General features: G+C 33.6%; 1 protein-coding gene and 1 long non-coding RNA gene across 6 annotated transcripts in view; one reads left to right on the top strand and one right to left on the bottom strand.

The window, feature by feature from the left end:
- LOC112904700 overlaps positions 1-11,585 on the top strand; it is a 164,232-nt gene extending 152,647 nt beyond the window's left edge. Inside the window, exon 4 of the long non-coding RNA XR_003231287.1 lies at positions 11,512-11,585. This is a non-coding gene — a long non-coding RNA (uncharacterized LOC112904700). The remainder of the gene's footprint in view (positions 1-11,511) is intronic.
- Positions 1-12,558, bottom strand: part of LOC108739154 (potassium voltage-gated channel protein eag) — a 105,962-nt gene extending 93,404 nt beyond the window's left edge. For all 5 annotated transcript variants that reach the window (XM_025975431.1, XM_025975432.1, XM_025975433.1 and 2 more), the window contains exon 1: positions 12,128-12,558. In XM_025975431.1, the coding sequence (XP_025831216.1) occupies positions 12,128-12,206 (79 nt within the window). In that variant the 5' untranslated portion in view covers positions 12,207-12,558. The remainder of the gene's footprint in view (positions 1-12,127) is intronic.
- Between the last annotated feature and the right edge of the window lie 2,852 nt (positions 12,559-15,410).

Raw genomic sequence — 15,410 nt, 5'->3', positions numbered from 1 at the left:
AGGGAGGAGAGGGAACGGCCAATTATCATCTATTTTCTTAAATAACTTTAAAACTATTTATTTTAAAATTCTAACCCTTACAACAAACCCTTTCATTTGATATGTCACACGATACAGTTTACAAAACTTTAAATTTTTTTAAATTCCTATTGACCCCCAAAAATGACCCCCATGCTCAAAATAATTTATCTACGTTATGCGTCCGTGTTCAAGTTAATTGGTCCAGTAGATTCGGAATAAATTGACTGTTTTTTCATTCGGATGTACGGAACCCTCAAAATGCACTTTATTAATTAATTTTATTCTTATGTAAGTATTTTTTAAACTGGTTCAAGTATAAGGGTAGTACTCAAAATATAAAGTAACATTACTGAGAAGTTAGGTATGGACCAATTAATTATACACAGCTGCCCACAAAAAATAAATTCTACCTGAAGTCTGAGTATGTATACCTACTGTATGTTTTTGGGGTCGCTAAATCCAAGTTCGATTCAATTTAACCCCAACATGATAATCCCAAACGATTTTAGACCTAAAACCCGTAATGAATTAACTGTATGACTTCATAATCCTTTAACCCCTGACACTAAAACCTTATGACCTTGTAACCCTACATCCCTGCAATCAAAATACTGAAAGAGTACTGCTTAATCTCTCACCATGAAACTATTTATCATATGCATTTCATAAAATTAATTTTACCTTCTCACGGTGTACATTAGGTAGTGCTAATACTGATGGTCCTACAAATGTTTTACAGGGTCTGTTTTAATTTTATGAAATCTACGCCATGAATAATTTCGCGGTGAGAGATTAAGCGATACTACTTTAGCATTTGGTTACGGAGATAAAGGCTTATGGATGCATAAGGTTTTAGGGCTAAGGGGTTCAAGAATTACGAAGTTATGCATTTAGTGGAAGAGGTAATTGGTTACGAGTTGAAGGCTTACAATTGTTTGGGATTATTATGATCAACGTGTCTAGTAGATTTTGGAACGTTATGTCCAAACCCTAATGTGCTGGAGTTTGGATTTAGCGACCCCAGAAACATATGATATACATAGTTGGACCCCTAGGCCGAAAAATTTAGGGAGCAGGAGGCAATTTCGATACTTGAAAGTGATAGACAATAGAGTTCAGAAGCTTTAACAAGGTAAAAGAGGTTTCAAAGGAATTATTTTGAAAATTGCGAAAAATCTCTTTTCTGCCATTTACACATTATGTTAATTGTGAGTAAATAGATACCAAGCAGAATCATAACTAGACATTTGGGTTGCTGCGTATTTTTTTTTTAATATTTATCTTTGTAACCAAAAAGTTCCACTAAAGTAATAGCTCGTCGTCGAATTTGTTCGTTTCTTCCGCTGCTTTTAAAAGATATTAACAAATAACTGCTTTCTAGTCTTTTATGGCTGCGAAAAATCGATATTTCTATTATAGTACATTCTATTGTAATATACTAGCAGAACAATTTTACCAAAAGCCAAACGCAAACTAATAATGTAATACGCCATTTATTTTTGTAATTTTGAAAATTGTATTGTAACAGTATTATGTAGGCATTGAATGAACGATTTTTTTCCTGCTTTTTTAATATTAACAACAATTTAGTAAAACATTCATGATTAAAGAGTTAAACAATTATATAAACCTTTGAAAACTATTGCGATTGTTAAACTCAGAATTAAGTGGATTATCGAGGTTAAAGGACGTGTAATTTTAATTGCTGTCTTGCAATTAGGTAGAAGACATTAATAAACTGTTACATGTAAAAAGACAAAAATTATTAATGAAATCTACAAAACATTATTCCTTATACTAATGGTAGAACGCTTTTTATTTTTTACTATTACCATCTGCGAATTTTCCTGTCAGATTTTTCATCAACAAATAGGAAATCATTTTTCTTGCCTTTTGTCCTTTTATATTGAAATAATGGTTTGTAATCTGCTTCTTGACGAGAACAAATCGAAAATTTATCTCTTGTTACAAGAAAAATTGCCTACCGACTCATCCTAAAATTTGAACTTAAAGCAAACCCTCATCATGGATTCAAAATTGAAACTAAAATATTGTTCTATTGATTAGTCAAATAAATAGAAGAAAACAGAGATTCCTTTTCACTTTGTGTAATAGGTAGGTACGTACATTTTGCTGATATTATTAGTCTTAAACGTGGTATTATCTTTAATAATAAGCCATAAATTGCAGTGGAATTTCATCGTCATATTTCCTGTTAGTAATGGCTTTACCTACAATACATCAATCTTAATTTATGTCGTCGAGCTCAGTTTAAAGTTAATTAAATGCATAATATGAGCAAACATGAATGTCTTATAATTAAAATTATTGAAAGATGGTAATAATAACGATGCCTACATTTACAAATTTTAAATATTTCATCAATAGAACTGGATAGTTACTTTTTCAAATCATGTTTAATTAGTAAACACTTGTTGCAAAATTTTGGTTTATTTATGTAGATCTACGAGGGTTGATCCTTTTACTCTGACCCTGACCCAATTATAAACTGAAATAATTATTTATTTTCGCGTCGGATTGTAGACTGCTACATACAAACTAAAACACTACAAAATAAAAGTTTGGACCTGTTAAATCATGTCTACAATACACGATCAAGTTGGGGAGAGTCATATAAGACTAGCTAAAAAGAACAGCAAGCAGTGATTAAATACTTGTGCTTAGAGAAGATAAACAAAATTTTCTTGCAAGACTTGTATCAAAAGATGTATTCTTCATCATTACGATATTAAGACCAAAATACAGAGTATAGAATGGGCCATCGGGGCCTCACACCGCTGAAAAAATTCAAGATACAACAGTAAAAATAATGTTGGGATTCTGAAGTGTAATTTTAGTAGATTTCCTGCAGAAAGGAGCCGCAATTACGAGTGCTTATTATTCCAATTTAATTATGCCAGTTGATAAAAGAAAAACGTCGGGAAAGTTATACAGATGCAATCAAACTTCCGTGATTGCAAAGGTTACAATAGCTAAGGCTGTTCCGAATATTACCGAGGCATATGATGAAGCTACCCTGGACTAAAGCAAAGTTTATCGGTGGTACAAAATGTTCTCAGAGGGCCGAGAAGATGTGAACGACGAACAGCGTGCCCGAGAACATAAACAGACAAAAACATTGATGTAGTGAAGAAAATATTATTGGCCAATCGTCGAATAACCGTTAACGATGTTGCCGAAGACCTAAACACATCGATTGGCTCCTGTCATTCGATCATTGGGCATCAGACGGGTCGCAGCTAAATTCGTACCAAAATTATTCAATTTAGACCAAAAACAACATCGCATTAACATTGCTAAGAAGTTATTGGACTCTGTCCGCGACGACCCAAATTTGCTTCAGAGGATCATAACTGGTGACGAATCTTGGGTTTATGGTTATAACGTGGAAGCGAAAGCTCAATCATCCTCATGGAAGCTGTCGCACGAGACAAGACCGAAAAAAGTGCGCCAGGTTAGGTCGAATGTGAAAGTTTTGCTTACACTTTTCGATTGCGGGGCGCCGTGCATAATGAGTTCTTTCCACAGGATAAAAAAGTCAATAAGGAATATTACCTGCAAATTATGCGCAATTTGCGGGAAGTAATCCGCTCGGATTTGTGGAAGAACAAAAATTGGCTTTTGCACTCCACCACTCACACACCACTGCTTCTACGCGAATTTTCGACCAAAAACAACACACCAATAATGCCGCAGCCACCGTTTTCCCCAGATCTGTCCCCCTGTGACTTTTTCTTGTTCCCGAAACTGAAGAGGCCAATGGAAGGACGACGCTACACTACAATTGAGGAAATAATGACGGCATCGAAGGAGGAGATGAACAAGATCACAAAAATTATTTTTGTAGGTACTTCGAGGATTGAAAGAAAGTTGGCACAAGTGAATATCTGGTGGGAATGACTTTGAAGGGGACAAAATAGATATTCATAAATAAATTGATAATTTTTGGAAAAACACAAAATTCGCGAAACTTTTTGAACAGACCTCGTATTTGTTATTTCGATATAGTTCTTGTGTTTAGTTTTTCTCCTGAATAAGAATACATCTGCATGGTCGAACTGTTACAATTTCTGTCGCTTGTTAGTATATCAGGTTTAGATTAACGATAACTTATTACTATATCGTAATTTTGTCACCTTGCCGACTTTTAGTAATTATAAACACTATACTAGGCTGACTTCAACAGTTTCAATTCAACCCTCTCGTTGAAAATCCGCCAACCAACAATTAATATTTCATTAGTTTAGTGTTTAAACAAATTTTAAAAGAGACTTAATGTGGTTTGGGACATTGCGTTTATGAGGGTGGTATTTAATGGAAAACCCGCCAGAACGAAGATAAACCATTAACGGTACCCTGCAGAATCACTATCCGATACATCTCTAAATTTAAGGTGTTTATCCAACTTAACATAAACTAATTGATTGCAACACAAATTATTGTTATCCTTCCACGTAGTACAAAGCTACATGATGTTTGGTTTCTTTTCCAACAATATATTCTGCTAAAAGAATCTACAGGATTTATATATAAGGGTTGCCATAATTCTTCCATACTGATACGGGACATCCGTTAAACGATAGTAAATTAGTATAATGAAAAAACAATTACCTGTGACTGCCTTTACTATAGGAAAAGCATACCTTAAGTCTTTTGGAAATAGTTTTATGGGACGTATGGCAACCCTACCTATATAGCTAATATTGCATTGCTGAGCTACCTTATACATCATCATCATAAGGTCGTCAGTCCTAAGACTGGTTGGACACATACCTCCACTCTTTCCTATCCTGAGCTAAACTTCGCATTTTCCTAAAACTAGAACAACCCACATCCTTAACTATTTGCGAACAGTAATCTAACCTAGGTCTACCTCTACCCTTTCTAGCTCCTGTTTCCGCCTCTAATATGTCTCTGACTAGACCTTCATATCTGAGAAGGTGTCCTACCAACCTATCTCGCCTATTTTTTATTGACTTCCATAGAGTCCTCTCTTCTCCTACTCTTTCTAATACCTCTTCATTTCTAACCTTTTCTAGCCACGTTATCCTCATCATTCGCCTATAACACCACATTTCGAAGGCTTCTAACCTTTTCTTTTCCGCCGCACCCACTGTCCATGTTTCGCACCCGTACGCCTCGCTCCAAACATACACCTTTAACAACCTTTTTCGAATTTCTAAATTGCCCGTTCGCGAGCATAGAAGTGACTTCTTTTAATTGAAGGCGACTCGGCTCTGCGCTATCCTCTGCTTTATATCCCTACTATTCCTTCCGTCCTAACTTATCTGACTTCCTAGATATCTAAAATCAGCCACTTCTTCTAATTTTTCATTTTCTATCTTTATATTCGCCCTTTCCCTAATTTTTCTTCCCTTGCATACCAGTATTATATTTTTTGAGCTACCTTGTACATACATAAGACTTGGATAAGTACTTTAATAGACCTCGACAATTGTTTCAACAGCAGCCACTCATTATGACAATAAGTGGTAAGCTTTTTTTTATGAAAGTTTTCTGAACACATACGTATGTACATATGATGTAAAATTGCTTGTCCGCATCGCCCACGTCACCAATCAATGGTCACATGCCACCACTCTTAATTAATATTAAAATTTATCGTTCGTGTATTTTGTCGAACGAAAAATCAATTAGTAAATACGAGGGTGGATTGATAAGTTTCCGGCCTGACCAAGAAAAACAAGGTTTTTAAAATTTTTTTTTTTTATTTCTCAACATAATCTCCTCCAAGGCTGATACATTTCTCATAGCGGTGTTCCAGTCTATTAATGCCATCTCTATAGACTGATTCGTCAAGCTCCTCAAAATAACCATTTACAGCTTCGATTACTTCTTCATTGTCCGCAAATCTCTTACCGCCAAGCCATTTTTTGAGATTAGGGAACAGAAAATAGTCACTCGGGGCTAGGTCTGGAGAGTAAGGAGGGTGCGGCATCAATTCAAACTTTAGATCGTTGATTTTAGCCGTCGCAACGATTGACGTGTGCGCTGGTGCGTTATCGTGATGAAACAAGATTTTTTTCTTCGCCAGATGAGGTCGTTTAATTTTCACCTCGTGGCTCAAACGTTGCAATAAGTCTGCGTAGTATTGACCAGTGATAGTATTACCCTTTGCAAGGTAATCAATGTATATAATACCTCTTGCATCCCAAAAAACAGTAGCCATAACCTTGTTCGCCGAAAAAATTGTTTTTGCCTTCTTTGGAGTTGGTTCCCCTGGTCCAATCCACTGTTTAGACTGTTCTTTGGTTTCAGGAGTGTAGTGGTGGACCCACGTTTCGTCAACGGTTACGAATCGACGCAAAAATTCGCTTGGATTACGCTTATACAATGACAAATTTGCGGTAGAAATGTTTTTTCGAATCAATTTTTGGTCGACTGTTAGCAAACGCGGCACCCATCTTGCACAGAGCTTTTCCATATGCAAATGTTGGTGCAAAATATGTTGCACACGTTCATATGACATCTTACAGGTCTCAGCTATCTCACGCACTTTCAATCTGCGGTCTCCCAGCACTATTTGATGAATTTTTTCGATCATATCTGGAGTTGTGACCTCAACGGGGCGTCCTGAGCGAGGCCCATCAGAGGTGCTCACACGACCCTTTTTAAACTCGGAAACCCACTGCTTAACGGTTGAATATGACGGGGAGGATGTCCCCAGTGTTGAGTCCATCTCTTTTTTAATTTCCTTCGGCGTTAACCCCTTCAAATAAAAGTATTTGATGACAGCACGATTTTCCTGCTTTTCCATTTTTACGAAAACCACAGAGGCGTCTTGTTCAGCGTGCTGTCAAACCTACACTAGCAAGGAGATCGGGCTGAAACTATAGCTACAAGCTATCCAAGGATGGTACTATAGAATGTCACCTCAAGGTAGGCCTAGTGGCGTCATCTCTTGGTTAGGCCGGAAACTTATCAATCCACCCTCGTATAGCAGTGCATAACGTAAAAAACACATACTGTTTTCTCAGTTTAGAGGTTTTAAAACTTGATGCATTATTTGCATATGCCCAATGCCCATGTGTAATTACTCCTGCTGAAGGGATTTACCTACTTAGGCATATTGACTGATTTTTAAGACTAACAGCGTTAGTAGTGATGCGAAAGTTGGATGATACTTTCTTTAGACGGTCCTCGAGATGGAGGGGTTTTTAATGACATTCGACTCGAGAGCCATTTTCCTCTGTTAAGAAGACCGATTCTAAGCTTAGGGAAGTTGATTACAAGTTGATGCAATATATCGCTAACTGAATGTGATTAACAACAACAACTAAATTCCATTCATATCAAAAATTTAGGAAATAAAACAAATGCAGGTAAACGATTCAATCTGAAATAATTCTTACTATTACATCTGTTTTTTAAATGTAACTAATCGAAAGTAATTATATAAAAACTTACTCTTCTATCTGGAGAGTGGACTTTACCATTCCTAGATGATCACCATGGGATTAATTACCTACCTACTTCCAAAAATTAAACACCGATTTGGTATACTTCTACAAAATTTTATAGATATTTCATTAATATTCCTGATGAATTTCATGAATTCAATTACTGGTGGCCAAAATTGAACGGTTTGTTATCTGTTTAGATCGTTTATGAACAGCTACCAAATCAGGACAACAGCTAAACTGACTTTAGCCTAACCTTGAATAGATGCGTAATTCTTCTTTGTTTTTAACTTTGTGCATCTTTTGAAGGTAAGCTTATGGTGAGTTTAGGTTGACGATTTTTTGTACTTAAGTATGCAATAATTACATACATCTAAAAAGAGGTTTAGCCGTCGATTGGGTAAATTAAAAAATATCAAAAGAAGAAACAGTTGTAGATGTGGGTGTATTCCCGTGCTCGCAACGCCTTATGGATTCGGATAACACAGGTCTGCGATAAGAAAGTTTTTTGTATAAATTTATCTTAAGCATGTACATGTTGGTCTATATTTTGCAAATATAAACTTTGTTTTAACGTATCACGTCACATTTTTTTTGTATGTAGATTAATATATGTATGTATATATGGCTCTTTGAATCCGCAAATTTATTTGTTTTTTGAATTGATTGAATATAACAGTTTGTAAAAAATACTTAATAAGCTTACTTCAGAATGAAGTTGTGTCACCAAGATAGACACTGGGTTACGATAAAATATGCCAGTTATGTGTTGAAGTGTTAAGACAGTGGACTTATGGTAAATCAAAATCATTGTTATTCGGTATTTCTTTGTCCAAATTAGAATGAAATTGGAAGTCGGAGTGAAAAATGTCATCAATACGAGTTTGAAAGAAGAAAGTATTGCTTCCACCACTTTACATTAAACTTGGTTTGATCAAACAGTTTGTAAAGGCATTTCGACTTGACCAACGGTAATTATTTCATGTTTAGATATCGAGGTCATGATCTATATAGGTTTTAAGCATATAAAAAAATCGTAAGGACACAAAAAATTACTTTTTATGAAAACAATCAATTCAAAAATCATGTTTTCTTTGCTTATTTGTGACCTTTTCATGCTTTAATATTGTCGGAGGTATTTTTAACCAACACCATCGAAAAGAGCATCGTTAAAAACATAGAAACACTAGTTATCAAACATTGTTTCGTCGCACTCATTACGTGGCAAGGGTTCAAATGGAAATGTGTTCTCTGAGCATTTATGGGTTAATGTCACGTGGTATATCGTTTTCTATTACTTTTAAGACAATTACGACAAATATTAACAATTTAAGAAAAAAACTTTTCAAAAAAAAATTTCGCAGACCTGTGTAATCAAAAAGTTCAGCATCTGCAAAATACTTAATAATCGTCGCAATCGGTATATGCTCATTTTGCTCGAAACAGGTTTCGATCTGCTAATTTATTTCAACATTTGTTCAAATTCGGCATCTGCCTCTAGCATATCTACATATCAACATTAGATTAATGTCAATACCAAGCCTAAACCATGTACTTTATATTTTATATATATATATGTAAGTGTAAGTACACATTCTGAAACCGTTTAAAAGCACTTAGAAGATAACCGATTACAAACGGCCTTTACGTCCTTGTGCCTCCCTGTATGCAAATTGGCAGTTCCGGAGCTTTGCCAAGGCTAATGCTATCGCTTGTCGTCCTTGAAAACGACATTGGTGGATTCGTATCCTTTTAAATCGAAAGCTTTTGTACGCTTCACGCGCCAACTTTTTCGATTTTCGACATGAAACTATTTATTTCTTCGAACTTTAATTCCATTCTTGTAGCCCACCTTTTAACGTTAAAAATAGACCGCCATAAAGGATTTGAACTTCAAAAGGACTACCGAAACACACAAAGAATCGAGCATACACTACCAAATTATTTAGGATTCCTGGATATCAAAAAAAATCGTGTTATTTCTATTAATTAGACCTTTAAATGATCAGGTAGTCAACTATCATAGTGAGTGGTTAAAATTAATCTGTAGTGACCGAATGTACAGGGTGACAGAAAATTGCTAGAAGAACTATTACTACGATTTAACCTCTATCACTTAATTCGGAAATGCGCCATTTTTGAAAGAATCAAACCAAATTCGGGAGTTAAAAATTAAAAAAAAAATATTCTCACTTTTTGGCTCGAATTTTTCTATTATCTGATAGCTTACTAATTGGCTAACCTTCCCAAAGCTAAAAATCAGGAAATGTACTCTTAGATTTTATGTTGTGCATTAAAACTTAATAAAAAAAATAAAATAATTCTTAGTAGATTGTTTCGAAAATCCGACCCCCAAAATTATATCATTCCAAATTAGTGATAGTTTCTTCTCCCGAGAGAAATACTGTCACCCTATATTATTTTCATATTAAGTGTACACAATCGATTTATCCTTATCGTTGGTAACTATTTTATGTGATATCAGTAGGTACATGGGTAGGTACCAAGCAGTTAAAACATTAACGGTTTTGCTTTACGCCATCGGTTACAGACAAGATAAAAAGGTAAACATATAAATGCTTCGGTTTCAATTTACGTTTTGGTCCTCACTTAAAAGTAATTACGTCACACATTAACAATGCATTTATCGATTTAGGAATTGCATTTGCTTGGATTCTTTTATCTTTTAGAGCACGACACAAATGTTGTCTTAAAACAAAATTGTTACTGTAGGTAGGTTGGTCTTTAAACTTTTTTATTATTATTTTTTTAATGGGTCCGTTAAAATAAATGAATATTTGCTAGTTATTCCAGCATCTTATATTCAAATACACCAGTTTTTATATTGTACTTATACAATAATATCATATAAGATTCTGCGGAACTGAATTTAATAAAATACTGTTTTATTACACTATATATTTAATAAAAATTATAAAAAACTAGTTTTTGGATTAGCGGGGCTTACAGAGGGATGCTCCAGTAGGATTTTGTAAGAATAATCTAGAATTTGTAACATTTTTACAGTATTACTCTAGACAAAAATTTTCAGTCTCTCAGATTCTTTCAGTCTTTCAGCGTCTCTGAGAGCGTCTCTCACAGTTTCTGTATGAAAGACTCGAACGATAGAATTGTTAATTCAGAGATTCGAGTCTCTCACAGAGAGACTGAATGAATAAAACTGAAAAATTGAGACTCGAGTCTCTTTAGTAGAAAGACTGGGATCTCTGAAATAGGTTGAACTTAGAAAATTTTAACTATGTCTATCGAGACACCACTTATTGAGAGATTCGAGTCTCCCTTTCAGAGACTGCATACGAAATTATGATCTCTCTATGCGCGACTCGAGTCTCCCGTTTAGAGACGCTAAACAGTTTTTTTGACAGTCTCTCGCGACACCAGAGAGACTCGATGAGAGACGGAGACTCGAGTCTCGCTTTCAGAGACTCTAAGAGACTGAACACTTTTATCTCGGGTACATTTGTAACATTATTACATTACCACAAACTAATAAATTTCATTTCCAGTATACTACGTAAACTGAATTTAAGTTTTATGTTTGTAGCTGAAATTATCTTATTTTTCTTGATATAAGAACATTGTTTCACCAGCACATTGTGGCTTCTTCATAAGTAGCAAATTTGATTTTAGTTATTATACATATACATATGTATAAGCAGACCTCTAAAAACCGATTCTGATAACTCAGACAACACATCCATAAATGCCACGATTTAAAATTTGACCTCAGGCTATGGATCAAAATTAATTTCATATCAGTTAACTCTTTTAGATATATGCAGAAGTAACACATGTTGACCTATTTTGAAATGATTCAGCATCAAATACACCCTAACCCACTTGCAGCGGGTTTAAGGACGTAATAAGAGTTTCGTAGGATTTTAAGGACAAAAAAATAAGGAATGAAATCATATTAATATTAATACATGTTAATGAATTGGCAAAATTAAAAATGGTTTTTAAATATTAGTATGTATTCGAACTCAGTATGCGATATAAAATCATCACTTGTTACTTATTTTTACAGGGGTTCCCAATACAAGAAAAATAAAGACTTCGCGAATTTCCTTCTTTGTCTTTGGTGAGTAGATTCTACTTAAAATAAAAATAATGTATACTGTAATGTGCATAAATTGGCATAGTTAAATTTTTTCACTGTTTCACAGCTTGTAAATTGTTGTTGAATGAAATTTTTTTGAAAACCTCCGAGACAGTAATTAAAACAGTACCTGGTTGTTTTGAATCTTTTTAATTTTATTTTCCTTATTGGGATATTCTTCTATTTTAACTTTAATAATTTATGCATAGTTCAATAGCATTTATTAAAGAAAGAAAAAATTGTGAGGTAACAGAAACAAAAGAACGCTAAACCTACGAAAAAATAAGACATACTTTATTGGATCTTGCTGCGTTTGCTTGTATTATTTCATCACAAAAATGATAGAATACACATTTTCCACTTCAAACTGATTTTATTTTATTTTCAGTAAAAAGTCAAAATAAAGATCATTTGTGACTTTTTGACATTTTGATAGAAGTTGGAATTAGATCACAAAGAAAATTTGATTTATAGTTAGAAATTATCTGCACTTAATTTAATTAATTAATATTGTATCCTTGGAAGATATAAAGATCTTACTTACGCTGCTGGTTAGATCTCCTAATAATGTTCTCCAAAAAGGTGTTTTGGGGTGCTACAAGCCCCCTCCTGCCCCCTGGCATTGCGAATATTAATTAGCCCAGAAAAAGTTTTTTATCGCTTGTCATCTTGATGCAGCTAACATTTTATTAAAAAAGAAAAGTTCACAATAAACAGAGCCACATAAAATTTATTTAGCCCGAATCGAGGTGTTTCAATTTATCAAACATATTAATTCCTCTCATGTACATACTCCCTCAATAAACTTTTTTTATTAAAGGAAGTAATTTTGCTACCACAAACCGGTCCGGGCATGTTCCAGTTCACCAGATGTTTAATCCTTTTCTTTCGGTATTTTTATTATGTATTTTTCTTATTGCACGATGTTCGTTACATATTTTTCATGTTTCGGTGATGTTTAAGAACGAGGAGGTGAACATTTGTGCTTTATCGCGCTACCACGGTAGACTGAAAGCTAGGGGCACATTATGGAAAATCGAAAACGATCGAAGCGCCTTTACGAAAGCGCAACGGTGTCCCTTCGTACTAACGGTCGTCCTTCGGAACAATGCGTATTTGAAAAATACTCATATGTAAGCTTATCATTTGGGTTACTGACATACATACGTACTTCATTAAGCGAAACGAAAATGGAAGTTCAATGAGACAAATACGCAAAATTCACTAGTGCCATTGCAAAACTAAAATCAAGGTCATGACTAAACTATTAATAAGATTCTCCAGAAATTCGCATCTAAATTCTAATTCTACAATAACTAAAAGAAAGTTTATATGAGTAAATACCAAACAATAACCTATCTTTTTACGTTTATCATGTTTGAAAATCGTCGAAAGCGTAAGTACAACTTAACTTTGTTAAGAAATGTACAGGGTGCTCTAATTACCACTAATTTCGTCAATTAAAAACAAAGGAAAAACGTTTTGCGAAGAATAACGATAAGCAAGGAAGTCAAAATTTTGCAATGATAAATAATAAATATGGAAAATTTTTAACTGACTTTTGGCAGTGAATATGCCTTGATTTCAACTTCGAAACAAAAAAATATCCAGTTTCAATCTCTATTAATAATGAGCGTAAAACTTTTTAATATGTTTAAATAATAATTAAAATTTTAAAATTGCATTTATTTCAGACAATTATAAATATTGTCATTATATTATCAAGTAAAAACGAGATTTTCAGCTAATTTTTCATTTTTTCCTCGATAACCATTTAGTGAATTTGAATAACCTTACGCTGAAGTGATTCTGCAGAGTTCAAGTTACTTATTATAGAAGTTTGAAATTTCTGGTAGCTTTTTTTCTGTTAATAAAAATAAATTTAATGTGTTCGGTTAACAAATCTCCATAAAATGACGTGTAAAATTACAATATTTTAAAATTTCAATACCTTTTTAACAGTTTAGTGAATCGATTTGTAATTTTTACAGGAGTTTTAGAATTGAATGAGGAACGTTCTTCCAAATTTTTATTTGTCTCGTAGCATTTCGACATACCTCCCAAACATACTTCCCAAACAATTAGAGGTTCTTGTCCCATTGCGTTCCTTTTACCCATTCTCAATGTACCTACTTTATTTATGTTGAACAATAATATTTTCTTCTGCGGTTGATGATAATTGATCATCAAATTCAAGTAAATGAGTAGCACTGCTTCTATATTTCTATATTTGGGATACACGATTTTTATGAATTTTTCGTTAATGCTTATAAAACTGAGATTCAAGAACATTGTGCTTTTTACAATAACTGGTCTACCAGCAAAAGAGATTTTATTCTATGTGACCTAAATCTGAAGAAAAATAAAATATATAAATAATAAATAGCAATCGATAGAAAAACAATCTAAGTGGTGGGATTATGTGAATAGCTAGAACACAGTATTAGATGAATCTCATGTTAAGTGTAGTGGAATTGCTAATTTATTATTAGAGTTCGGATTTTTCCTTTATCACGTAAAAGCTGTATTAAACATTCAGTGAAATTAACTTTCTATTCTTTACAAATTAGCCTAAATTAATGAGGAGAAATTATTGCTGCCGTCACACGCTCCCGCCGGGAATCGAACCCTGGCACCTGATTTTACGAAAGGTGACAGCAGCAACTTATACTTATTCATTTAAGACGATCTGTATAATATTGAACATTAATCCCTTAGAGAATATTTCGTGCACAAATTTAAAACTGGTTTCTAAATAAACAAACAGTAGAGCTTTCAACTAACACTAACATCATCATCATCATAAGGTCATCAGTCACGTACCTCCACTCTTTCCTATCCTGAGCTAAACTTCGCATTTCCCTAAAACTAGAACAACCCACATCCTTAACTATTTGCGAACAATAATCTAATCTTAGTCTACCTCTACCCCTTAACACTAACAAAATATTCTAAAATTGATGGCTGGTTGGACACCACTGTTGAGCCATTCTTTGCATTTATCAGAAAGGAGAACATCTCTATTTGCGAATAATAATATAATCTATGCCTTTCTGTATCTCTCTTTACTCCTGGTTCTGGTTCTAATATGTCTCTAACGAGCCTTTTGTCTCTCCTTTTTCATATTTCAAACGCTTCTAATTTTTTTCAGCCGTGTTTGCTCAAAATATACACATTTAATAATCTTTTTCCAAATTAATTGTTCGTGAGCACAGAAGTAATTTGTTTTATGATTCTAAAATCAAAAATCGGTGACTTCTATTTTTTTGTCATCATTTGTTTTATAGCCCTGACTTTACATTCACTTACATTCACACACATACATGCAATTATTTATTTATTTCCATTCTATGCTCATTTATCATAATTTTTAAATAAATTAAAAGTAGCTTTCCATTAGAAGAATTTAAAATTCCGAATTAACTTTTTTTTTCTATTAAACGACGAACGTATTGCAGAGTCAGGAATGTGAATTGTAATAAATCTTTTTGAAGACAACGATTGATATTCTAGCAGAAGTACAGTTGTTATTGTGGTAACTACCAATTTAATTTAACTTTTTTGTTATTATTCTTTTTCGACAGTGTATTATCAAACGAATGCTAATATTTTGCCAACAAGTTAACAGAATTTAAGGCGTTCTATATTCTCATATTTTTTTAACTAAGTACTTATCATTTTTAGGACAGAAAAAACATTTTCCAAGTATATTCAAACATTTCATGTAGTGACATTTACGTGTAGTAGAAATGATTTTTTTGTCCTTTACTTTTGATATACTCATTACACGCTTACTATAATTGAATAATCAAATAGAATTTTGCAAA

Source organism: Agrilus planipennis, unplaced genomic scaffold, assembly GCF_000699045.2.
Source record: "Agrilus planipennis isolate EAB-ADULT unplaced genomic scaffold, Apla_2.0 scaffold214, whole genome shotgun sequence".
In the NCBI taxonomy this organism is placed as follows: domain Eukaryota; kingdom Metazoa; phylum Arthropoda; class Insecta; order Coleoptera; family Buprestidae; genus Agrilus; species Agrilus planipennis.
This window is presented reverse-complemented; position numbering and strand designations above follow the sequence as displayed.